The following is a 26,915-nucleotide window of genomic DNA, read 5'->3' as shown; positions in this document are numbered from 1 at the left end:
TTTCATATCTGTAAATGGTGGGTTTTCTGAAGCCGAGTGACTCATGATTTAACAGATGTCCCCTTTCTAAGTGTGATCCACAAATTGGAATTCTTGTGAGATCCCATGCTCCAATGTGCCTTTCAGTTTCCAAGAAAGAGAAGAGAGCCGCAGTTTCTGAAATCACTCTGCTGCACTTCTGTGATGTTTTATGGATGGACTGGACACGCTTGCCTTGTAGAAATATCAGAACGGGAAGAACAGTGGGTTTATTCTGCAGCCGCCTCAGTCATCACTAGGGAAATTCAGCGTTTATATATTTTTTAAATTAAATAAATAAATAAATATTTACTGTATAAGTGTTTACATTTATAGAGTTGAGTGTTTTCTTGGCTTGTTGCACTACCTCCTTTCCTCCCCTCCCCTTTCTCCCTCCTTTCTTTCACTCTCCCCCTTCATTCCTCTTCCTCTCATTTTTCCTCTTTCCCTTGTCATTCCATGAAATATTCTTGATGAGTAAGTCATTCTGTCAAACGACTAGTTTTCATTTGACATCCTTTGGAAAGTCCCATATATTTCCATATATTTCTATGAAAATGATTAAAAGGACTTTAGAAAACCTGTCAGCCAAGCATCCGAAGACTATGATTATCTTGAATTTAAAACAGTTTATGTGATGTCTCCCATCACTGTATTCTCTTTCTGTAGCACTGAGTCTTTAAGCATATTTGGATAAATTTAGTTAAAAATTATTCATCTGTTTTTAGTTACCTTCACGATACATACACAGATACAGAGATTCTAGTTTAAATATCATGGACTACCTCAAAGTTACCTATTGACTGTCAATCCAAATATAATCAGGAAGATCATTGTTCTTAGAGTGGGGTCTTTTCTTGGACTTTACAATATTCTTTATGAAAGCCAATTACTTTTAAAAGTGCTATAAGCTCTCTACACGGCTTTAATATACCATCCAATGGGGAAGTGCCAGATGGGGGCTTTAATACTTCTAAATGAATCGTAAGGCTGTAAATGTCCAGCTTTTCCGTCAGGACAGGTGAGAGAAAAGGATCAGGACAGTCTGTGGTGAGGACTGAGTGCAGACGGAATGCTGCAAAGCTGGAGGAACAGAATGTCTTCCCAGACTGGCTGATAAAATCGCTGTGGTGGAGCCTTAGGGAAGCCAAGGCCCTCCTCCACCCACAGCTGAGTGTTCCTGAGGATTTGGGTGGGAAGAAAGCTGGGGAAGAAACCTCCTGCTCACCACCAGACAAGGATCTCAAGACCTTCAGCAAGACCCTGCTAGGTCCTAGGCAATCCATTTTCAGGATAATTTCCCTGAAGCCCTGGGACATCAGCCGAAAGCTCGAAGACTTCCGTCTGAAAAGACCTTTCAGGGTCAACATCTCAATAATCCCCAGAGAAAGGGATAGGGTGGGTGACTCTTTTCACTAAAGATATAAATTACAAACTACATGGGTGATTTGTGGGGTTAGTAAACTACCTCTCTGCTGGCTTGTGATAACGGAACTTCCACATCATCAGAACACGACATTAGGCTGAATTGTTGACATACCATCAAAAACCTTCCAACTTGAAGTGTTACTAGACGAAAGCGGTATCTAATAGGACAGAATGCCATTGTACTTGGCTTGCATTTTTACGTGGTAACTATTAAATGACTATCAGTTTACTTGGTGTGTGTGATTGCTAAAAAGAAAAGGAAAGCTTTTGCAGATATTTATTTCAAAATATGGGACTGGGTAAGAGCCCAGAATGTCAGGAGGAAAGGGCTCATTCTCCCCTTGCAGAGAGCTGTTGGCTATTGGGTGGGAGGGAGCTCATTTTCCCTTGGTTACGTAGCCCCTGAGAGATTGCCCATGCTCCAGTAGACGCTGTTCATCCATGCACATTTTGAACAAAATTAACTCATTCAGCCGAGTTCAAAAATGAACTCACAATGTTGGGAGGGGAAGAGAATTAGAGAGTGGATTTTTCAAAACACATAATATACATGTGTAAAATTCTCAAGCAATAATATATAAACATATATATTACACATCAAATACACTCAGTAAATATACAAATATATATATATATCATATATCATATATAACTGTAGGCATCAGGAATGTAAATGGGTGCAGATGCTTTTAAAATATGTGTCTGTCTGTGTTTTTCTGGGCTGTCAATTCTAATTCAAGGATTTAGCATAAAGAACTAGTTTAAGATAAGACTATGTTTTGTTTCTCATAAGATATGTACTCTAGCACCAGTTATTTCTATTTAAAGAATAGTAAAGGAGAAGGAGGAGGAAAAGAAGAAGAAAGAAAGAGGGAGGGGAGAAGGGAGGGAGGGAGGGAGGGAGGGAGGGAGGGAGGGAGAGAGAGAGAGAGAGAGAGAGAGAGAGAGAGAGAGAGAGAGAGAGAGAGAGAGAGAGAGAGAGAAACACAATGTCCAAACAAAACCAGGATAGAACCTCATCATTTAAGTTGTGGGCATATAATGAGAGCATCATTGAGATACTTGGAGCTTATCTCAATGAACTTCCCTTATTTGATGAATGCCCTCAACACAGACCTATACTGCATAATCAAGATCAAAAGTAACCAATATCACATTGCAAGCAAATATTGAGCTGGGTTTAAAGCTACATGGTCTGAGTCCAGAATCTATAGCCCAGATAACACTGTTTATACTACACAGGTTGCTTAGTACCTTCTAAGAACATATTAATCCCGTACAACTGTGAACTCGGTCTGTAAAAGTTTATAACCTTGTTAATGGGGCAGCTTGTGATTTTGATGCTGTGTTAACGAAACTGCCCATATACACTCAGTTTTCACAAATGTGTTGAAACTTAATCCTGAGAATACAAGAGCTGTTTTATGTAGAAGACTATTATATCTACTTTGAGGACATCCATTTACAGCCAATAAAAGTATATCAGGGATTTAATTAAATGCTAAGGATGACAATGAGTACTATTAATGACGATTATAACAGTCTCGGGCATCAACCTAACACTATGGTGGAAGGGCTTGCGTTCTCGGGGAGTCAGACTCTAGACCACAGGAAAGGTGTGTTACTTAAGTGCAGGTGATTTAGACTGCTTCCTTGCTAGCATATGCTTCTTGGTTACTGTTTACATCGATTAAACACAGCACAGGCCCTTTTATTGTTTTCCCCGGAATTCCTGCTGAATTCACTGGCTAAGATATACAGACAAACCAGAACTGCAAGAATTGCAAAGGGATACATGCCAGTCATGACAAAGATGCAGAGAATCTGGACAGCAAGGTCCACCAAGAGTAATGAACAGAATTCTGAATGCTTACTAGTGAGAAACACTTTTTTTTTAAATAAAGAACTATATATCCTGTTTAGGTTGTTTAGGATTCTGCTCTTCTCTTTTCTCCTGTCCTCTCTTCTCCCCCTCTTTCCTCCCCACTTCCTCCTTCTTATTTAACTCTGAATGCTCAGATTTATGGGTATGCCACACCTACCTCTTTTTAAATGAGGTGTGTGTGTATGTGTGTGTGTGTGTGTGTGTGTTTCACAAGCCAGAAGCATAGAGAACAACACTTCTCTCCTTCCAGAACTCAGATCACCAATCTTTGTAGCAAGTGCCTCTATCCACCGAATCATCTTGGTACCCCTCAGTTCTTCTTTCTTATTAAAGGATAGCCGAAATCACTCGACCCGGTCTACTTTTATATTACATACTTGTTTATTTCCTCTCAGGTGAGCCTTATCTGAATCACACTGCAAACATTCGGTATCTTGTTTGAGGCCCTATTCTACACAATAACATCATTTGCATGGCACGATACAAGCCAAGGCCCTTTAAGCAGAAACTCAAAGGGATAATATATGCCAAGAAATGTCATTCAAATCTTTTTTGTTCAGGAGGCAGACATTTATATTTTTAAGTCCTTGGATAAGTAGATAGACACGTCAAAGGTGTACGTGGAAACTAGCTTACTGAGTCTTGAATTGTAAACCTGCCACTTGCAGGTGTGCTGTGTATCACTGGATATTAAATAGAATAATGGAGGTTGGCTTACCACCCAGTAGTGATAAGAAAATTCATTTCCTGAGCATCATATTTAACATTCATTAAAGAGAAAATTCACGAGAGTGTGCAATAGAGACAACATAAGATATAAATGACACCGTAACGATATAAACATTTAGAAACAGGCAAATAGGATGTAGATCGCTCCTGAGAGACACAGCCAGAATACAGCAAACACAGAGGCGAATGCCAGCAGCAAACCACTGAACTGAGAACGGGACCCCTGTTGAAGGAATCAGAGAAAGGACTGGAAGAGCTTGAAGGGGCTCGAGACCCCATATGAACAACAATGCCAAGCAACCAGAGCTTCCAGGGACTAAGCCACTACCTAAAGACTATACATGGACTGACCCTGGACTCTGACCTCATAGGTAGCAATGAATATCCTAGTAAGATCACCAGTGGAAGGGGAAGCCCTGGGTCCTGCTAAGACTGAACCCCCAGTGAACTAGACTGTTGGGGGGAGGGCGGCAATGGGGGGAGGGTGGGGAGAGGAACACCCATAAGGAAGAGGAGGGGGGAGGGGGATGTTTGCCCGGAAACCGGGAAAGGGAATAACACTCGAAATGTATATAAGAAATACTCAAGTTAATAAAAAAAAAAAGAAACAAAAAAAGAAACAGGCAAATAGTTGCATAATTTCTCTCATGTAAAATACGCTCTTGTTGCTCACATGTCTTACAAAGTGAAACCCAGTGACTGCAGAACTAATGATGAGTTAAGCTGTATCCTTGCAGCCTCATGGGTGTTGCTTTTACTAGAAAACAATAGCCTGCTTTCTAACAACTCTGAGACCAAAACTCTGGGAGCCATGGATGTTCAAAACATAGAGATATCTAGACTTTGGGAGATAGAATCACCTGCACCTATATGTTGGCTTGCTCAGGAGACTTAAAAACAGGTTTGACAGGACAGCATGTCTGACACCAGCCTAACACTTTGGAACTCTCATACATTCCTCCTTATCCGTTCTGTCTAGTGGCATTAACACTGTGGTCAGTTGAAACTTACAGGTGTTTTACTTAAGGATAGCCCCAGGTTTAATTATTCCAATTATGTGCTTCCTTGGTTAGACTGCTTCTTCTTTGTCCTAAATTCTACACTGTTCGTGTCTTAACTGACATGACTAAGAATCACTGAATTAATTAAAAGATTTAATTCCTCATTCTTTTTTGTTCCACCCAAAAGTTTAGACCTAAAAATAATTATTAGATTGTAATTTCTTGAAAGATTATTCCTTTGGAGAGAATTCTACAATATTTCTCCCATCTTTTCAAATCAATAGATAATCATAATTTGCTGTGTTGATAATGAGTTAATATATGTACTCTGAAGAGTAGAGAAATAACTTCATTTAAAATCGAGTTGGCTTATACCTGAAGATAAAGAATGTTCTCTTCACTCCATCCTGAGAAACAATATTCAATAAAGACTATAGAGATGCCTACCTTTAATCAGGTAATAGAGAGTAATTAGGGGACATTCTGAAGACAGCAATACTGGGGAGGATACACTCAGTTTATGCCCCCTAGATATACAAAGCATTGATTGTGTGACTGGAACACTTGCATTAAATATATCTGAGACTGGTACATGAGGAATATCTATCAAACACATGAGTAAGGCTTTAGAGCAGTGGTTCTCATCTTCTGGGTCACAAACCCTTCAACAAACGTCCAACTCCAAAATTATTTACATTGTAATTCATAAATGTAGCGAAATTATAGTTACGAAGTAGCAACAAGAATAATTTTATGATGGGAATTACCATAACATGAGAACTGTTTTACAGTGTCCCAGCATAAGGAAAGTTGAGAACCACTGGCTTACCACACACTTTGCAAGGCTTGAACAACCAGGAATAAGACTGAAATGAGATAGGGCAAGACCCAGGGGTCTAAGATTAGGTGGTGAGTTACTGTCTTTTAGGACTAGAAGGAACATCAGGACTTCCCTTCTTCAAAGAACAAAAGCAGAATTGCCATGGCTATAGAGGCAACCCCACAATCACATCTGCTTAATTGACAACTCTACCATTCCTCTGAAGATATAAAAGAGGAAAAATCATTTTTTTATCCATGTGGGGGAGATAAGGAACAAAAATCTGCCAACATGGTTTGACTAGCAAAGCACTGGGGCTATGGTTTAGACATAATGGGTCACTCTTGCATTACTTGTCATCTAATTAAACTGCCATATCCCCATCTTTATTCTAGCAGACATGTTTACTACCAAGTTCTAGTAAGGTATTCCTTAATAGATTCACTTGACAAAAATAGGATGTGGGTGGAGAAATCTGACAGAGAGAAACATCAAATAGATGTCCTCAATTTCTGATGACTGTTGGTCCTGTACAATAGATGTCTTCAAATGAAAGGTGATTCCTACCTTTCTAAAACAGCCAGCAGTAGATAAGGGAGCAGCATGCATACTCCCTTATCACTGTAACTACATAGCTATAGATAGAGTCCCCTCATATTTTTCAACGTGATCCAACTTACACTAATAAATAAATTAGATTAATAAATAGGTACATTAAATACATTAACAGGTATGCCAGTTTTTATGGACTATTGAGGAGAATGTTGGAAAAAGTTACTTAGCATATCATACAAGGGTCATAGATAATTTTTCAATTACATACTCAGTAAAATTAAAAACGTGGGATTTAAATGTATCTTGTTTTGCTTTAATTCCTTTTTTGGTTTACTTTTGTAAAGTAAGCATGTAAATAACTTTAAGACAAAAATAATTTGAATATTAAAAATTACAGGTCAAATTTCTTCATACTTGGTTATAAATTTTATTCAGTGCTCTACTCTCTCCCTCTCCCTAACCTCCTTTCTCTCTTCTCTCTCTCTCTCTCTCTCTCTCTCTCTCTCTCTCTCTCTCTCTCTCTCTCCCTCCCTCCCTCCTTTCTTTTTTGATAGTGATTTTGAGAGGAAGACAAATCCACAGATCATAGAAATTCCATAGAGCACTTAATGCTTTTATTTTGCTGTAGGAAAATTGAAGAAGCAAGGAGAGAATGATTGTCCAGAGCTCCTGGCACAGATAGTGGCACAACAATCATTAATGACTGGTTTATGAAGAGACCAGTTGGGTTCGGCAACTTTTGATCCCACCCCAAACATTTGTTGTTGTTGTTGATTTTTCTTCCATATTCTACCCTGTTCCCTGGACTGCATTCTTCATTTAAAATATTACTTATGAACCTCTTAGCAGAGAGAAAAGTCACACCAAAAATTGCTTCTTCTTAAACACTGAATTTTCTCATAAAGGAAAAACTCCAAATTCAAAAAGATGGAAGGCAAGAAAGAAAAATAGACAGATAGACAGACAGATTAACAGACCTTATTAACTTTTTCCTTATGAGACAAAGTTAGTGTGGTATCAATAAGCCAGACCTTTAAAACGCCTTACTTTACTTTCTTTGTATATCTTCTAATGCTCATCTGAGGAGGAGCCTCATGTGTGAGTTTTGCTGTCTTCTACATGGTAGATTTCCATTGCAAACAAGAATAAGGACAGTAAGAAATTTGCACTCAACAGCAGAACTAGGACCAGATTGTTGAGGAATTAAAGGGTTGGAAAACAGTGTTTCTAGACAGGCTCTCACTTTGGAGTCCAGGCTGGCTTGGACCTTCCTATGTAGACCAGATGTCCTCAAATCTCAAGAAGTTCCTCCTTCCTAGGTGATGCAGTTACGAGCATATACTGCCACATGTGTATTTAAAGTAGTATTTATAAACCACACACAAATGTTTCTGGGGATGTACTGTTTGAAAAATAAGATCAAAGAAGTCTCCATCTCTAGGGTGAGTTGATTCCCCTTCCTGACACATATTTATCATCATGAGATATGGGTATTGATTTTGAATTTTGATTTAAATTCAAGAGATTGTGTTTATTGAAGTTATACCATAGCAGTATATTCAGGAAGCAGGTACAACACTAACTTTAACACACTAGAGGTTTCTGTATGAAGATTCAACTTCATTTAATTAATACAAAGGCATGTTTGATCTCTCTGACACACATAAGAATGTTGACAGGATCAGGACTACCTAGGGATTTCTTCAGAGGGACTGCTGTAGCAGGTTGCAGAAATCCCAGATGATCACAAATATGGGAGTGGGGGGAAGACCTCAGTTTTCAGACAGATTGAATTATAGTTTGACAAACTTTTCAAAAACGCCAAGAGAATTTCATTTTTCATAAAGAAGTCCTAGGACTCCTGTAAAGAATAATCAAAAGAGGAAAGAAAAATAAACAGAGTCTGGGGGAAAAATCAGTTGGTAATATGCATGGTATGCAAGTCCAAAGAACAGAGTTCGATCCCCCAGTATCTTTGAAAAAGCAAAGCACAGCATAAGTGCTGTGATGACCAGCCAGGTATCAACCTCTGGCTTACACACACACACACACACACACACACACACACACACACACACACACTTAGAACTAGGGTTATGCATTCTTAAACACTCATGATAATTATGATTTATCATTTTGCGTTGTGATTATTTTTCTTTTGTTTCCACTACATTTGAGGCTGAAGGAAAAGAATGTCCCTGTGTTTAAGTTAGTAATTAGGCAAAAATCAAGAAATCTTTGGTAAGAAGTTATTATATTGCTGTTTTGTTTTGTTTATTCCTGAACATACTGATAGATAAAAAAAAATAGAAATCTGTTAAGAATTAGAGCCAGTGGGAGATAAAGACAAGCTTAGGTAGATGTTAGCATTTGGGGGTATGCCACAGATGTGTGACAGTTGCTCATGCCACTGGCACACGGCGTCAAGTCTTGCCTGTGCCATTTTGGGGTGACAATTTAATTCTTTGAACCTATTTAATTCCTTTGTGCAAAGGCCTTTGTTACCTCTGCTCTCTATTCAAGAACCACCTGTTGAGGTCCTTCTAGACATTAATCACTGTAACACTATCCTGCCCTGAAATAGATCTGCTAATTCCTCAAAGGGTTGTTGTGAAACGAACTGGAGATTTAGCGACCTTGTAACCAGACAAGGGTTGCTACCAGAAAAGGCTCATCTTTGTCCTTTCCCGCTTCAAGCTCTCAACTGACCGGAGCTCCCTGCTCTGCAATATCCGTTGTGAATCATTCACTTCCTTTATCCAAGTGGTGAGCTCAATGCAGGGACATACTTTTGGAGCAGCATCGTGTTATAGTTTCGATCTTTCTCTGTAGTTTCCATTTTTTGCTAGATTAATAGACAAGTGTTCAAGCACTTCTACCCTGAATATAAGTACATTCAAATGCACGTGTGACACACACACACACACACACACACACACACACACACACACACACATACATATTGAGGTTTGATCTTTTCCCATACTAAACACTGGTTGTTCCCAGAGACCCAGGTGATGGTATGTGACTTTGGACCCCACGTTATCCCAGATTGCTAAATAAATACAGCAATAGGTGGGCAGAAGAGACATTGGCAGAATTTAGGGTCCTGGGATTGGGATCAGAGGAGAAACACAGGTGGAAAAAAGATGGTAAACAGAGGAAAAGATGCTAAACTTAACTATAGGTACAAAAATACAAACTCACATCTTAAGATGATGACTAGGTGGGCAGGCTAATTGGAGTTCAGATCACTCAGATGCAACATGGAAAATTATATAATAGGATTATTGACTGGGAAATAGACATGACAGTACAGAGGATAAATATCTGCCCAGCTCTTTCTCTGACTAAGGCTTATTATAAATGTAAATATTGTGTGTATCTTTTATCTGGGAACTATATGGTCAAAGGTAACTAAATGGTCAAAGGCGGGGAAGAAATCCTAGACTGAGTTTAAATATTGCTACAATACACACACACACACACACACACACACACACACACACACACTCACTTGCATATGCACATGTATATGCACATATGTGCACACACCTATGCACAAACATACATGATTCACTAAATTCAAAATTGTTGTGTATTTAGGAAAGGAAAGTCAAAAGAGCAACGTCTTTTGCCTAATTCCCAATAGCCTCTTTAAAGTGCAATGGTCATGGATGATGGCTTTATAATAGACTGTCTCTGCCTAGGGATTAGGACTTTGTAAATAACTGGGAAAGAACTAAAGACAATAATTACAGCTAACATTATTTACTATGCAGCAGGTACTGGATTTTATGCATGTTTTTGAAATAGGGATTCATATCCTCATTCTGAGGATAGCAAAAGAAAACAAGCTCACCTGTAAGTCAGCAGAAATACATGTATATATGATATATGTTTACGTGTGTCTGTAGGTATATCTGTATATGTGGTAAACAGAATAAACCCATACAATTCACTAGACTGAGAAAACTTACCTATAGGTACAAAAATACAAACTCACTTTAAGGTCTTCACAATGTAAGAAAGCATCATTGATTATTCGTGAAATAAAAGAGTTGGAGTAAAGAACTTATAGTTTACAGTGATTATTAAGAAATCAAACCTATACATGGACTGACCCTGGGCTCCAACCGCATAGGTAGCAATGAATAGCCTAGTAAGAGCACCAGTGGAAGGGGAAGACCTTGGTCCTGCCAAGACTGATCCCCCAGTGAACGTGATTGTTGGGGGAAGGGTGGTAATGGGGGGAGGATGGGGAGGGGAACACCTAGAGAGAAGGGGAGGGGGAGAGGTTAGGGCGATGTTGGCCTGGAAACCGGGAAAGGGAATAACAATTGAAACGTAAATAAGAAATACCCAAGTTAATAAAGATGGGGGGAAAAAGAAAAAAAAAGAAACCCAATTACAATTACATCAATAAACAAACAAACAAACAAACAAACATGCTTTTTAATTCGGGGGGGGGGGCGAAACCAAACCTACAGAGTACTTTTTCTCCATATGTTTCAGCTCTCTATATTTCTAGATAAGAACATAGTCTTGATACTAATTGTTTCATTGTTGTATTGATCTTTACATTTATGGATATGTGTATTATAAATGTATTAATTCTGTCCTATCTATACTATCCAAGATCTCACCCACATGGATGTCTGCTTTCAACACTAACAGCTCAAGAGAACCTTTGTCTCTGCTCTTCTGTCCTTCTTTTGTGGTCCGCTTGACTTCTTTCAGTATTATATATATCATGGTAGCCTGAAATGCTAAGCTACCTGTGCTTGAGTTGCTGAAACCACTGTGATCCAGATTATTAATGCCATTTAACATGGCTTCATTTATTTCTGCTTGGTAAAATGATACCTTTTACAGAAAGGTCTCGGATGGAACCACCTTGCCTTTTCTGGTAACCCACAGGTTTAGGAAACATTGTTAGAAGACAGACACTTCTCCAGATTAAGTTCCTCTTGGTTCATTATGCTATGAGACAGATCAAATTTGAATATGACCATACTCTACTCTTCTTGTCTCTATCAGAGAGGGCAGCCAAACTGTGAAGAAGACATCTGGGATGGGCACAGCGAGAGAGCAGTCGTGTATGGTTCTCTTCCAAGGAAGAACAGTCACATCAAGGGTCCGGTTGCCAGAAGCAATACCTCATCATCATTGGCTCTCAGCCTGAGCACCAAGGCAAGAGCCTTAACCAGAGGCACCAAGAGACGCAGACGTGCTGAGAAAGGTACAGCTGGAATGCCGGGAATGACTACGTGTTCATACGACTGCGTGTTGGATACTGGTTAGCTCTTCTTGTAGACACAACGCCCTCTGTGGAAGGGGCTTCTCTGCCTTAGTCATGTCTGCAGCATTCTGACACAGACTGGGTACTTACAGAACATGTTGATTGAAGGGGTGAAGGATAAGGTCCCCATCCTATTGGATTCCCCCAGGTACTGAGGGCTTCTCAAACAGATTCTTTCTTTTACATGGCTTTAAAGACATGATTTCTGTTTATTTTTAGCAAACCAGCAGTGAGTTGCATCTCGTGTCCTTATTCTCATACCGTCTGCTATTTGTTTGAGCAGAAATCTGGACTGATTCCAGGTTCCATTTCTTTTTAATACTAGCTGGAATCTAATCAGGACTGTATACTTATTGCCTTTGTCTCTCGGTCTGTCTACCCCGTCCCCCAACCTCTACTTCTCTTCTTTCCATGATGACACTCTTTTCCAAGCTTCCAGCTCTCTTTTATCTGTCCTGTCTCCCTTCTTTCCCCATTACCCCTTCTCTCCACTATCCCCACTCCCATTCCTCCTCTCTTCTCTTTACTCCAGATACATAAATACGGGAAACACGATTACAGGCATTGAAGTAAATAGTTCATCTTAAAAATTGTGTCAAATCATGATTGCAATGACTGATGTGTAGGAGAGTAAGCTGTCCTTGTCACATTAGGACTTCATTTGTTTTATGGCTCCCTAAGAACTATACTGTATATAAGTATGACATAATTTTACCTTCTTTTTCTTTCTACATAAAAATGTACGTGTATGAGAAATATGTATTTTTTGGTGAGAAAGAAGCACTGTAGGTTTCTTTCAAAGACTATAATTAATTATACTTATGAGTACTGCCAATGGACTTACTCCAAAAGACCAGTAATTTGCCCGTGAAATTAAAACATGAAAGAAAATAGAAATATCTCATCCAAAAATACTTTTACAGACATGCATAAATGTATAAATGTATATGGAAGATGCCCCTGGCTCATCATTAGATTTTAGGTGTTTTTTCCATGTGCTTGTCCTCTAGAGAGAACATAATTAAAAGCAGAGAGACTGGAAATTTGCCATCTATACAGTGCATCTAAGCCAGGTGTGGCAGCATGTGACTGCAGAACCAAGAGGCTGAGGAAGGAAGAGTATGTGTTTGAGGCCAGTCTGGGCTGTATCATAAGTCAGTGTCTCAAACAAGAATAAAACGAAATAAAAATACACTTAAACTGCCTTTTATGTAGAATTTGGAATTATAGTTTGCATTAGAGGACCTTCGTGAGAGTCACCTATCACAGTGAAGACTCTCATCAATCATTTTTACTGTTAATTACCTCCAGACTACTATTGCTTCTTGTTAAGCAACAACCCAAGATAAGCAATATATCTTATACAAATTCTCTGCAGTCATTAATTTACATACCATGATAATGTATTTTAAAAAGGAAAAAAAATACTATTTTAAGTATGGAGAAAAGCTACATTCAGTATTTAGCCATATATGGAAGTCAACTGCTACAGGGCCCAGAGCAAGGAATGTTAAAAAAAAAAACAAAACCAAAAACCAAAACCCAAAAACAAACAAACAAAAAAACCCAATAATGAAATTGCCCTGGCAAAATTAGGAGCAAAGTGGAATGAATACTGTGACAAAGGAAAGACTAGACACTAACTGGTCAGGGCCGGTGCGTGGAGCTACTGTCTATCCTGTGTTTTTAAAGTCAGTTCATTACTGTCCTTCTAAGCTAATGCAGATTGGGATTGGGAAGGTGGGGGCACAGTGGACTGGGTATGTGTTCAAGAGTTGCACAGAAGACCAGTGGTCATGTCTACTTCCTACTTCTGAGTTACTTAGACTTGTCTTGCAGTTAGGGCTATCATACCATAGCCTTAAATAGGTTCCCATTGGGGTCTAAAAGCCCCTAAAACCGTGTAGGAGCTACGTCAGCAGTTCTGAAGATGAGTTCTAGATCCACTTCGTACTAGCTATGAGAACTGAGAACTAAGGAAAAACAGTACATACATCTCGATTTCTTCTTTTACACAGCAAGTGTGGTGGTAGCACCTAGTTAATAATGTACTTGTGAGAATTAAATCAGTCACGATGCCTTGCCCTCAAGTAATTAGTGTACGGTCATCACTCTCACGACTTTTACCATGTCAATCATAACTATCCCAACTCTCTCCTCTACCGCCATGCTGCATCCATTTCTACTCCATCAAATATCAAAATCACAGCCACCATCACACTACGTTAACCACTGCCACACCCACGCCAGCACCACCTTTACCCCTGCCACTGCCACCCTACCTCCACTAATACCAAGTCCACAACTTCCACTACCATCAACATATCCCGGACTGTCACATCGACCATGACCACCGTCATGTCCCAAACCTCATCCTCACAAACACACTCAGACCCGTCATTAACATCACCACTCATTTCCATCAGCACCACTTTCTCCTCCCTCACCAGTATCTCCTCTGCCATTGCCACAGCCATCCTCATTTTACATATGGAGAAGGAGAAAAACTTATCGAAAGTCACACAGTTGGGATAAAACAATCATCGAGCCAAACTCTGGGAAGTAATCCAAATTTGGGGACACTCCCAATTCCATATTTTTAAATATTTTTAAAATAAAGGCTGTTATAATAATGGTTGTTCCCCAGTGAACTAGTCTATGGGGGGAGGGCGGCAATGGTGGGAGGGTTGGGAGGGGAACACCCATAAGGAAGGGGAGGGGGGAGGGGGATGTTTGCCCGGAAACCGGGAAAGGGAATAACACTCGAAATGTATATAAGAAATACTCAAGTTAATAAAAAAAAAAAATAATAATGGTTGTTAAAAATAACAGCTGGGTGAGTAGCTCGGCTTGTAAAGTGCCTACTGTGCAAGGATAAAGGCCTGACTTTGGATCCCTAGCACGCACCTAAAATGTCAGAGATAGTGATGCACAACTATAACTCCAGCACTGAGACAAGAGAGACCCCGGGCATAGCTGGCCAACTAGCAGAAGGGGAATGATGGGCCCCAGATTCAGTAAAAAAGAAAAATTAAGATGGAGAAAGACGGTTGACTAATATCTAGCCTCTAAACACAGAGCCGAAGTTGAAATCACACACACACACACACACACACACACACACACACACACACACACACACACTCTGGAGGAGGAGGAGGAAGTGGGGGGGGGAGCGAGCGCCTTAGACATGTTGTGGGAAGGAAGGAAGGAAGGAGGGAGGGAGGGAGGAAGGAGAGAAGGAGGAGAAAGAAAATAGAAGGAAAGGAAGGGAGGGAAGGGGAGAAAGAGAAGGGAAGGGAAGGAAGAAAAGAAAGTCAGAAAATTCTATGTGGAAAACTCTCACCTACTCCACTGATATCTGAATATAGCAGCTATACCTGAATTTTTGTGACATCTGAAGACAAAGGACCCAGAATTCTGCCTTGAGCCTCCTCTCCATATCTTGCCCTGTCACAAGTACAATTCCCACTACCCTATTTGACCCAGTAGAGACACTGTAAGAGGCAAAGAAAATGTCATCCAGAGCCCTGAATGCTCAGGAGGGAGGCCGGAAATGAAAGAGCATCCTTTCTTTAACTCTGCTTCAGCTGTGAAAAGAAAGGACCTTGGGGCTGGCTCAACCTTTGGCAAATAGATGATGAGTATTCCATGGGCTGTGTGGAGGGCCAAGAACAAAAGCAAGGGAGCGGTCCCATTCTATGCCTGTTGTTCATGGCTGGTCTCCTTCCCAGGTCCTTCTCTATTTCTCTCAGAAGACATTGTGGGAAACCAGCAGGTACAAGTCCTGCAGAGTCTATCTGCATCTTCCCCTGAGCCCCTCAGTGGGATTACTCCACAGCACTTAGGAGCATCTGACTGCACCTTCAACTGGCTTCCCATGCTCCCCTTTCCTTTCTCATGCCATTGGGCCCAGCGCCACTTCTGCTACTGCAGGGCAACATGGCGTCTTGTATCAGACACACTGTCTTCCTACCTCAAAGCATAATTCTCCAGTGATCACACTGCAGAAGCCACGATGAAACACAACACGATGGGAGCATTTATGGAAAGCGCTTACAGTTCCTGTGGTCTTACAATATTATCTTAAGGTGATTTTCCTCAGCTAATAAGAACAGAACAGCAAAATGCCAACCATCAATACGCCCCAGGAGCTGTCCTCTCCAGGTTGCTCCATCCACAAGGATTAAGGACAGTAGGTGCAGATGTCCTCCTCTAGGTTACCAGTGTATTTAGGAAAGAAAAGCAATGATAGTCTTCTCTCACGTTATAATTTGCTGTGCAATCTGCTCAGGTTTTGCAAACTGGTGTCAGTCCACTGGTGATTCTGAGAAGGTGAATTAAAATTAGTTAAAGAAATGGGCAAAGAACTGCATGAGTGGCTACCAGATTAAACTCAACCAAACAAGTTCTAGCCTGGCCTGGTGGCACAACCTTAATTCAAGCACTTGGCATAGGGAGTCTGGAAGTTCAGTTCAAAGCCAGCTTAAGCTAAAAGTTTGCCCTATCTATAAAAACAAAGCAAAAACAAAAACCAGCAGGCCTACACCAAGACTACCTCATAACATCAAAACAAAATCTTTAGGGTGTTTTCCTAGAAATCATGTACGTTTTCAAAAGACGCAATAGACAACCATATAGAGGGATTTACGTTAACTCCTACATCCAGTCCAAGAGGTCAAATCCTGGATCTATCATTTCTTAGTACTTTGAAGTGTCTTTTTTTCTCTTCTTGAGGTTCAATTTTTCATCTTCAATGTCACATACGTATTGGGATATTATAATGATAAATGTATAAAAATTGTGAAGTTTTGTGGAATGTACGACACGTCTCTTGTGAAAAGGCCTCGGTGATGACTCAGAAAGTAGCTCGGAATTTAAACACTCCAATGAGCCTAAGCTATGGAACGCCTTTTGCTAAGGTTACATTTCTTTATGTAACTGTATTGTAACCTCAGATTCTAACCATACCTGGGGAAATGAGATTACACCAGTAAGTTCAGCAGTCTGGTTATATGGTAAAGGAATCCTATGCACATAATCAACTTAAGCTCTTAGCAATACGGAATTATAATTTATAAATGTTTTGCCTCTAGTCGTCTTATTTTCATAATAGTTATAACATCATAAAATGTGCATATTCACAGCAGCATCTCACATAGTTATAATTTAGGTTTACATGTGGGGTTGACTCTGCAAACGATAAACATTCCAGTCTGAGAGGATAATCCGCTCATGTAGAAAGTCACTGAAGTGCTCCAACTGTTCCACCCAGATTTCTTACATTAGCAAATGACCGAGGAAAAATGTAGTCCCATACATGTTAGCCCATTCCTTCAATGGTCTAAAAGCAGAGATCAAATCACTCTGTTATAAAGTAAATTTAGGACAGGCCAGATTCAAAGCAGTGTGCACTGATTCTGATTCTTCCCCCTGGGTAATATCCGCAGTAGTATTTTTTGTCATTTCCAACATGCCTTGTTGTTCTGTTTTGATCACATCAGATTTTCTCAGTAGCTTTGCTTAAGCTGGCTTATTGTATATGGCGGTCTTACTGTATTACTTCTTGGTTTTAATCCTCAAATGGAATCAACATCTCATATGCATACACGTCTATTTCTTGGAATCCCACCCAGCAAGGTAACAATATTGGCAATATAAATACAAAAAAGTCAAGCATTTATCTTTCCTGACCTTCAATGATGGTGATAGTAGCAGCAGTAGAAGTAATAATAGAATAATAGTAATAATATTCAATGTACATAATATTAAATGTTTATTCATTTTAATGGCATTTATTCAATTTTAAAAGGCATGCAAAGATTGATTGTCAGAGATTTAAATTTGTTAAGATGCCCTGACTAATTCTTAGAATTAATAAAGTTATAAACCATACCTAAAATATAATTACTGTCCAAACTAAACCGTATTAACTCATTATTTACTGTACTGTACTCTGGCTAGGAAATGCCTGTGAAATGATTTGCTAAGATATATATTATTTAAATACTCCAACCTTCTTTGTCTTCTCAGTTCAGCATTTTGTATATCTAACAATAAATAATGATAATCTCTTAAACTATCTTCCAAAATGGTTTTATTATTGACCCACAACTAAGTAATTAAATTTGATTTGTGTCTACATTAATTAATTAACCTTAACATTCCCCAGAACAGTTAAGCTAATAATAGATCTCAGAAGATCGAATTATGTTTCATTATAGTTATTTCCACTAAACTGGCATCATTAGAGAATACCCATCAGTGGTGTTGCTCGTGTGTGGGTATCAGCTATCAGCCACAAATCAGTGCATCCTTAATCTCTTCTTTCATTAGCAGTTAACATTAGACAGAATTCCGACTGAAAGTTAAGATAACTTGGCATGGGCTTTGACGTTGCCATTGACAGAGCTTCTACCAAAGTGTGTGCTTTTAATTACATTCCTTGAATGGATTTTACTGTATAATTTTAGAAGTTTTCCTGATAATGGGATTCATTAGATACCATAAGTAACAACTATTACTTATCAGTACCTATACCTAAATATACCTCTGATCGTAGACAAAGTCAATAGGAAATAATTAATCATTTATGTAAGAAAATGAATGAATAGTTCCAGACATTATTACATTAAATATTTAAGTGACATCTTCGACACTTAAAAGCAAGACAAAGATACAAGTTCTTAGTGTCATAACTGCAAACAAAAATGTTGGTACTTAAGAGTTGAGGAGAGGGCTCAGTTGGTAAAATGTTTACATGACAAGCATCAAGAATTTCGACTGGATCCCTAGCGGTCGTGTAGGAAAGAAGGGAATAGTAACGTGCATTTACAATTCCAGCCGTAGTAGCACGCTAGAAGCTTGGAGCTTACTTTACAGCCAGACTGGCCAGTTGGTAAGAGCTCTGGATTCAGTGAGAGTCTGTCTCACAAATCAGAGTACAGAAAGACAGAGGGAGACCAATATTAACATCTGGCCTCCAAGAGCACGTGTACACGCACATACACATCGCCCTCATGCACATATCCACACACTGACACATATACACCCAAGAGACCTGATGTATTTTCTGTGACAGCTCCTCAACGCTGGGATAACAACATGATATTAGACCATTCTCAGATCTTGTCTACATGTATGCAGATAGGATCCCATGTAGTTAAAACATCGTTATTACTAGTACACTCCGCATCTACATATAAAGCTTTTATTCACAGAAAACTGGTGTTCAAAAGGAACAGAGGGTGATTGAGATTTCCTTAGTTCTAGAAATCAAACAATCGATAAAACTGTACTGCCTCTGTCTCTATCGGTGGTCAGATTGGGCCCTATTTCAACCGTGGTTAATGGACCCTTGGAATTAGATAACCTTTAAGTCTAATCTTTGCTACGAATCTCTTTGTGGTGCCAGGAAAAGAATAATAAATTCAGGCTTTGCGCACAGCATTAAACAAGCAAAACCGTTTTCCAAAGTACACAGTGAAACTTTTGGGTCAACAGCTCTGTCTGGGATTTAAAAGAAGTCATCCCTCAAAACTAGCTGTGTAATCGGGTAAGCTAGAAACTCGCCCTGAACAACAACCAGAGCTGGGTGCACACAGCCAACTGCATCGAGAAAGTCTCTTTGGTCTGGATCTGGCTCACGGACCTAGCTTTGGAGAACATCATCTCAGGAAAAGATATCCATTACCAAAAGAAGACAAGAACATATTTCTAACCTTCTGAGGAGTCAGCCCAGCTATATATATTTAACAATGTCCGTAGAAATACTGTGTTTAAGTTCTTTGGTGCTTATCTCAGGCCTAAATCTCAGTCACACACAGAAATCTGGACAGCCAGCAGGCCTACCCAGCACCTGCAAATCCTGGTAGCAATAGAGTGAAACAAAGTCAAACTGAAACCTGTTTAAGATTAGAATGCTGGGACGGACAAAATATAAACACAGGGCTGTAATTTCATTCTACTTAAAAATAAAATGTTTTTTCCATTTCCAATATTTCTCATTTCATTGTAGAGAATATACCATAGTAAGACTTTTCTACACTGGTCTAGAAAATCCAGGGGCTACAGGGAGAGCTAAGCACCTCGATGATCCGAATCTGATTCTCAGATCTCTCTTTCTCTCTTTCTCTCTCTCTCTCTCTCTCTCTCTCTCTCTCTCTCTCTCTCTCTCTCTCTCTCTCTCTCTCTCTCTCTAAGTAGCTTGGTCCCTGATCCCTATACCCCCTGGGATCCTCACTCCTTCCCCAAACTCTTCCATAGGACTTCCAGAGCTGAGTCTAATGCTTGACTGTGGGTCTCCTCAGGGCAGTCATGCTAGGCTTCTGACTGTGAATCTTACGCTGCCAGACACAAACATAGCCTGAGGGTCCAAGGTAGTTGAAGGAGGAAGGAGGAAGGCAGGCCTGAAGTGTGTCCCTATTGATCCTTTGAGGACAGCTGGGCACGTTTCTTTCTTGCCCAACTTGGCAGGGATTGCTACTGTATTCATTTCCGTCCTTCCAGGCCAACAGTGACAAATATAGCTAACCTTGGGGATTCCCACAGACTGAACCACCAACCAAACAGCATACAAGGATTGGACCTAGCCCCCACCTCCCATACATATGTGGCAGATGTAGAGCTGGGTCTTCATGTCGGTCCCCCACAACTAGAGCGGAGACTTCCCCTGACTCTGTTACCTGCTTGTGAACACTACACCCCTAACTGGTCTGCCTGCCTTGTCCGCCTAGTGCTGAAGTGACTTGAGGTACCAAGGTGGGTTACTACCCAGGGAGGACCTCCCTTTTCTCAGAGGTGGGGGGGTTGAGGAGGGGGCCATGTTAGTGGGGACTGGGAGGAAGGGGGATTCAATTGGGCTGTAAAGTGAATAAATTAATTAATGGGAAAATCCATGGTGATAAGCCATTGTGATCAGAGCACTGAGGATCTGAAGGCAGGTGGAACTTTGGCAAATGGTTGCTGTCCAAACAGCTTGTCTAAGACTACCCTAGCAAGTGAGCGACAGATGAGCGAGAGACTTTTTCAGGAAACTAGACAGAATGCTTCTGAGGCATCTACTGTCACCTGAGTTTTTGATCTTAGCCATTCTGACTGGTGTGAGGTGGAATCTCATGGTTGTTTAGATTTGCATTTCCCCAAAAGAGGAACACTTCTCCACTGGTGGTGGGATTGCAAGCTGGTACAAACCCTGTGGAAATCAGTCTGGCAGTTCCTCAGAAAATTGGACGTAGTACCTCCTGAGGACCGATTCCTGGACATATACCCAAAAGTGCTCCAACATATAACAAGGACACGTGCTCCACTATGTTCATAACAGTATTATTTATAATAGCCAGAAGTTAGAAAGAATCCAGATGCCCTTCAACAGAGGAATAGATACAGAAAATGTGGTACATCTACACAATGGAATATTACTCAGGTACTAAAAACAATGACTTCATTCTCAGGCAAATGGATGGAACTAGAAAATATCATCCTGAGTGAGGTAACTCAGTCACAAAAAAGCACACATGGTATGCACTCACTGGTAAATGAATATTAGCCCAAAAGCTCGGATTACCCAAGATACAATCAACAGACCACATGGAGCTCAAGAAGAAGGAAGACCAAAGTGTGGATGCTTCAGTCCTTCTTAGAAGGGGGAACAAAAATGTTCACAGGAGGAAATACAGAGACAAAGTTTAGAGCAGAGACTGAAGAAAAGGCCATCCAGAGACTGCCCCACCTGGGGATCCATCCTATATACAAAACCCAGACAGTATTGCTGATGCCAAGAAGTGCATGCTGACAGGAGCCTGATATAGCTGTCTCCTGAAAGGCTCTGCCGGAGCATGACAAATACGGAAGCAGATGCTCATAGCCAACCATTGAACTGAGAACGGGGTTCCCATTGGAGGAGTTAGAGAAAGGATTGAAGGAGCTGAAGGGGTTTGCAACCCCATAAAAATGGCCATACCAACCAGAGCCGCTAGGGACTAAACCACTAACTAGAGTACACATGGAGAGATCCATGGCTCCAGCCGCATATGTAGGAGAGGATGGCCTTGCCTGGTGTCAATAGAAGGAGAGGCCCTTGGTACTGTGAAGGCAAAATGCCCTAGTGTAGAGGAATGCCCAGTGTGAGGTAGGAGTGGGTGGGTGGGAGGGTGAGCACCCTCATGGAAGCCGGTGGGGGGGGAGGAGATGGGGGTTTCTGGAGGGGAAACTGGGAAAGGGGAGAACACTTGAAATGTAAATACATAAACTAGCCAATAAAAGAAGAATGCTTCTGAAGAATGACACCCATCATTGGCCTTCGTCCTCCACACATTCGTTTTCATGCATACGCAAACACAAAAAGCAGTCTACGAAGGTTCAGCAGGTCTACCAATTCTTACAAATTTTCAAAGGAAGCATCGATTTGTAAAAATGGAGCTTGCCAATAGTCCTCCCGTAGCAAGAATGAAATCAATTTAATTGCATTGAATGAATGAATGCTTCAAATGAAGGTTGGTGGAATGTAATTCTGTCAAATCACTGTCAGTCTAAATGTTAAGACTTTTTTCCTTTTCGTCCTCTTGTGCCACCAAAGAGAAGACTGCTTTTCTATGGCTTGATCAAAACCTTACAACTACAAAATAAACTTAACCCCAGTAAGTAAGAATGTGTTATCCCTACGGGAAAGCATCTTGTGTCAAACAAATGAATGAGACACTCCCCAGCTTTGCCATAGTTAAGGGTTACCCTTGGAGTTCATTAAGCTCTTACGTGGATTATGGGTGCTGCCTATAGCTGAGGTCATTAGAACATGTAGTGGGAAAAAGTGCGAGTGGAGAAATAAGATAGCTATGTGCCAACTCGGAGCAGATCATAGTCAGTTCAAGTCCCTGGAAAAAGTCTTTCTAAGAGTGTGTACAATACCAATTTGCTAGTGTATTCTATTTCCATAAAACACATTTCAGTAGGTAGGATCTTGACATCATAAAACAGATACTAATGCAAACACTACACAATGCACAAAGGGGACGAGCCTAATCTCTCCTTCCTTTAATTTCTATATGAAATCGACTTTAACAACCATTCATTTCTATTGTACAGCATCAAAGGAAACCTAAGGACCCCAGAAAGCACTTTCAAGGAAACCCGGTTCCCTTCCCCATCCCACCCCCATTTTTGCTTTCTGTTTTTTCTAATGCCATTCTTGGTGAGCATATAATTGCTATTTGAACATACCTGCTGTTAGCACAAATTTGAACCATGTTTCCAATTCATTTATTGAATATAGTCTCCTTAATTATCTAAGTTACCAATGCTTCAGTCAACACTCTTTCTCATTTTAAGATCCTTCAGTGTACTACAGACAACCATGTCCTCTCTTTTGTCCTTCCCTTAATCCTGCCTTCTCCCTCCCTCCCTCCCTCCCTCCCTCCCTCCCTCCCTCCCTCCCTCCCTTCCTTCCTTCCTTCCTTCCTTCCTTCCTTCCTTCCTTCCTTCCTTCCTTCTTGATCCTGTCCCTTTTGAAGCTTACCCTGGGGGCGAGGCAGGAGACCGTGCTCTCTCAATAGCAGCTCTTGATAGAACAATGATTTCATACGTGACTATCCCATGACACAGCAAGTGTCATGAGAGGGCAAAGCATTAGTAAGGAGGAGGAATGAGTCAGCCATTTGCTACCTCTTTGTCTCTGTCCCATGCCTCATCTGCAAGAATTCTTGGTAGAATTCTTACTTCTGTCTCTATTATATATCACTAGGGTAAAAAGATTCACATCATCATGAAAAAGAAAACGAGACTTGGAACTAAATAAGTCCATGTTGGAATCCAATTGAAGAAGCAGGACTGGTCATATGTCATAATTCAACATTAGCCTTTCAGCAGACACATTATCATAGAGTTTCACACACAATATCAAATAAAAGTTATAGAAACATTCAGTCAACTCTGGTAGTCAGGATGTTCTCAGAGGTGTTTCATTTTCAGGCTTTTCCAAATTTGTGTGCAACAATGGAGTCAGCAAATTTCGTGGTGTACTAAACATTTGTTTTAGTATTTATATATTATGGACATATATACACCATATATATGTACTCCTTGTGATTCCTAACAGAATAAAACTTTTCAACTCATCTTAAGTAATACATTAAATTGTTTCGCAATTTTATTTTCGCATGCTTTACAACACGTGCAAAGCATGTAAAAGGGCAAAAGTAAAAAAAATGATATTAAGATCTTACATACTGTGCATATTGATAAGAAACACCTATGAGAGACCTGTTATTTTGAAGGTAATGTTACTTAATAACTATGGTTTCTTGAATTCCATTTCTTAAAAGAGTAGTTAGTCGCATGCATAAACACACACACACACACACACACACACACACACACACACGCACACGCCAGTAACTTACACTATTTCATCATTCTGGAATTCCAGCTCTCCACAGGTGTCCTCAAAGTCCTCCCCTCCACCTCGGGCTGTGCCTTCAATGGTTTTATAGGGAATGATAACATTTCCTCGCGCTCCAGAGGTTCTCAGCACCTTCACCTCCATGATGCCAATGCTCTCGCTCACGTGAGTCACGGGTTCCTCGAAAGTAAAGATGCCCGCGTGGTCATCATCAAAAATGGTTATGGTGGCAGTGTTGGGTGACCCGAGACAAGCAATCGCAGACACGTGATTGGAGTCTAGTATGCCATCTTCCGAGACTTCTGAAGAGACCCTGACGTTGCTAAGATGCACAAGAAAGTTTTCATCTTCTTCAAAGATATCATCATCAATGATGCCAACTCTGATTTCCTTCTGGGTCTCCCCAGGTTTGAAGATCACAGTCCCTTCCGTGAACTCATAATCAGACCCAGCATTGGCTGTGCCATCTTCCGTCCTGAAGTCAACAAACACAGTGTTGGTCAAGTCACCCCCTCTTCGAATAATGGTGAGGGCCACAGTACCACAGTTTTCTAGACACTGGTATGTCCCTTGCTCAAAGAAGACCTTACTGACTGGGTCATTTTCAACCACATCCATGTTGACTTCATGCATGCTGACAGCCTTCCTCGCTTGGTCAGCTGCATGCCTCTTCAAAATGTTACCAGCTCCAGTCATCAGGCGAGTAGCTTGAATTCGGTAAAATGCTCGGCTCTTTTGCTGCTGACTTAGGACTTGATAGTTGGCTAATTCTATTAATTGTTCGATCTCTTTGTCGGGATGCTTCTGCTTAAGTTCCTTCAGAATCCTTGCCATCTCACGCCTGGCTTCCTCGTCATCTTGGTCCCTCTCATCGACTTCCAAAACCAGAGCGCCATCTAAGAAATTGTCAACGTGGGAGTTGACTACTTTCCCATCCATTTCAATTTCAGTTTTGGAAGCTGGTCTGTCTCCTTCATGTTCAATGATCATCCCCCTCTGCTTGCCAGCCCTGTACCGCTTGTAGACATACTTGTAAAAGAGAAGCCGCCTGTCTGCAACCCAAGCGAACACAACACAGATGGGAAAGAAGAAGAAAGTGAGTAATCCTTCCCAGACCTCCACGACACCAGGAGAGCTGACAGACAAAATTATGTAAAGCCAGGTATAGGCAAAGATGCTCCAGGCTGCTGTCACAAAGAACACACGCAGATGTTTAATCTTCCTCGTCTCTCCATCTGGGACCACATAAACACAAAGCGCGATGATGATGAACATGTTGAAGGCGGCGCTTCCCACAATGGTGCTGGGACCAAGGTCCCCTGCGGTGAAGTTATGGCCACACACTTCAATGACAGACAGGAGAATCTCAGGAGCGGAAGATCCCAGGGCCATCAAGGTCAGGTTGGACACAGTCTCATTCCAGATACGCACTGTAGTCTTGGTGGTCTCTCCATTTGGTTTCTTTATGGTAATCTCCTTTTCTTGAGAGGTGATGACTTCTATAGAGGACATAAACCGGTCGGCAATAATAGAAACTCCGAGGAACATGTAGACCATGGCCACAAAATACACAGTTGCTCTAGCAATTTTATCCCCAAAAGATGGGTCTTGGGGTTCCCAAATGGGCAGAATCACCCCTTTCTTACAGTAATATGAGCCAGTACATTCAGTGGTTTCATTTCCTCCTGTTTCTGCCTCTGTATCTGCAGTTATATGGTCAACATGGGTAAACAAGAGAGCCACCAGAGTTACCAGACGAAATCCCATTGAAACATTGGGTGGGAGACTTAGTCGAAGCATGTTGTACAATGAGACTTCCAATTGTTCCAACCTGCAGTTAAAAAAAAAAAACCCAACAAAGACGAAGGAGAGGAAAAGAAATCACATCATTAGAGCCAAAGCATCGTTAATAACTCATTTGAATTACTATTACCAAAACTCTGTCTATGGTGGCTCATCATGAAATCTCAGTGGAATCGTTACCCTGAGAATTCACCAATGACTAAACAATCTTTGTAAAATTTACAATTCAGTCTCACTATTTGCGGATTTTCTGTATGTAGTCCCATTCATTGACGGAGACACACAAATGACTCCCTGAAAATGATAGATCTCGTTACACACAGTTCTATTGGGCCCATGCTGGTGCATACTAACAGCCAACAATAGACAGAAAGCAAAACTTTTGAAGCATTAAGTAAACTCTTCCTGGTTGTTGGATTATTTTTTCTTTATACGTTTGACTTAGCACAGTAACTTTGGAAACTATTTCATTGACAAAAATCATCTTATTAAGAGTCACATCTTGAAACTCAGACTCTGAAATAATCCTCCCAGTACAAGGCATGCTGATTATCTTAAATCCTGGAGCACATCTTTATTGTATTTTGTAAAATAACATCCCACTGCTCCAACGTTCCTTAGAAACAGAGAAATCTTCAAACTCACTGGCAATAAAGCTCAAAAGCATGTGTTCTTGTGAAGGAAATTATTTTGCTGAAGTTGCAGTATTCCCATATTTTAGGTGCAGCTTTTAAAAGCACGTTTTCATTAGGGCACACCCCCCCAATTTCAGCAAGTTGGGTCTCCTGATAGATTATCGGCTGGTCACATGGGTCTTCAAGCAGAGTTCTTCGCATCTGCATACACAGCCTGCTTTGGGAGTTGCAGGCAGTGTGCGACAGGAAGAAGAGATAACCAGGTCTGGGCTGAGCTGTGCGGAAGACCCTGGAAGACTGCAGGGTCAGCCATAAAACGTTCCTCCTCAGTGCCAATGTCACACT

The 26,915-nt window shown here is 40.7% G+C and overlaps 1 protein-coding gene across 30 annotated transcripts in view; it reads right to left on the bottom strand.

The window, feature by feature from the left end:
- The window catches only part of Slc8a1 (solute carrier family 8 member A1), a 342,006-nt gene that overhangs the window by 240,434 nt on the left and 74,657 nt on the right, over positions 1-26,915 (bottom strand). For 21 of the 30 annotated variants that reach the window (XM_087552456.1, XM_087552459.1, XM_087552447.1 and 18 more), the window contains exon 2: positions 24,134-25,963. In XM_087552456.1, the coding sequence (XP_087408582.1) occupies positions 24,134-25,932 (1,799 nt within the window). In that variant the 5' untranslated portion in view covers positions 25,933-25,963. 30 annotated transcript variants of the gene reach the window in all.

The sequence above is a fragment of the Rattus norvegicus genome, chromosome 6, assembly GCF_021556685.1.
Source record: "Rattus norvegicus strain SHRSP/BbbUtx chromosome 6, alternate assembly SHRSP_T2T, whole genome shotgun sequence".
In the NCBI taxonomy this organism is placed as follows: Eukaryota; Metazoa; Chordata; class Mammalia; order Rodentia; family Muridae; genus Rattus; species Rattus norvegicus.
This window is presented reverse-complemented; position numbering and strand designations above follow the sequence as displayed.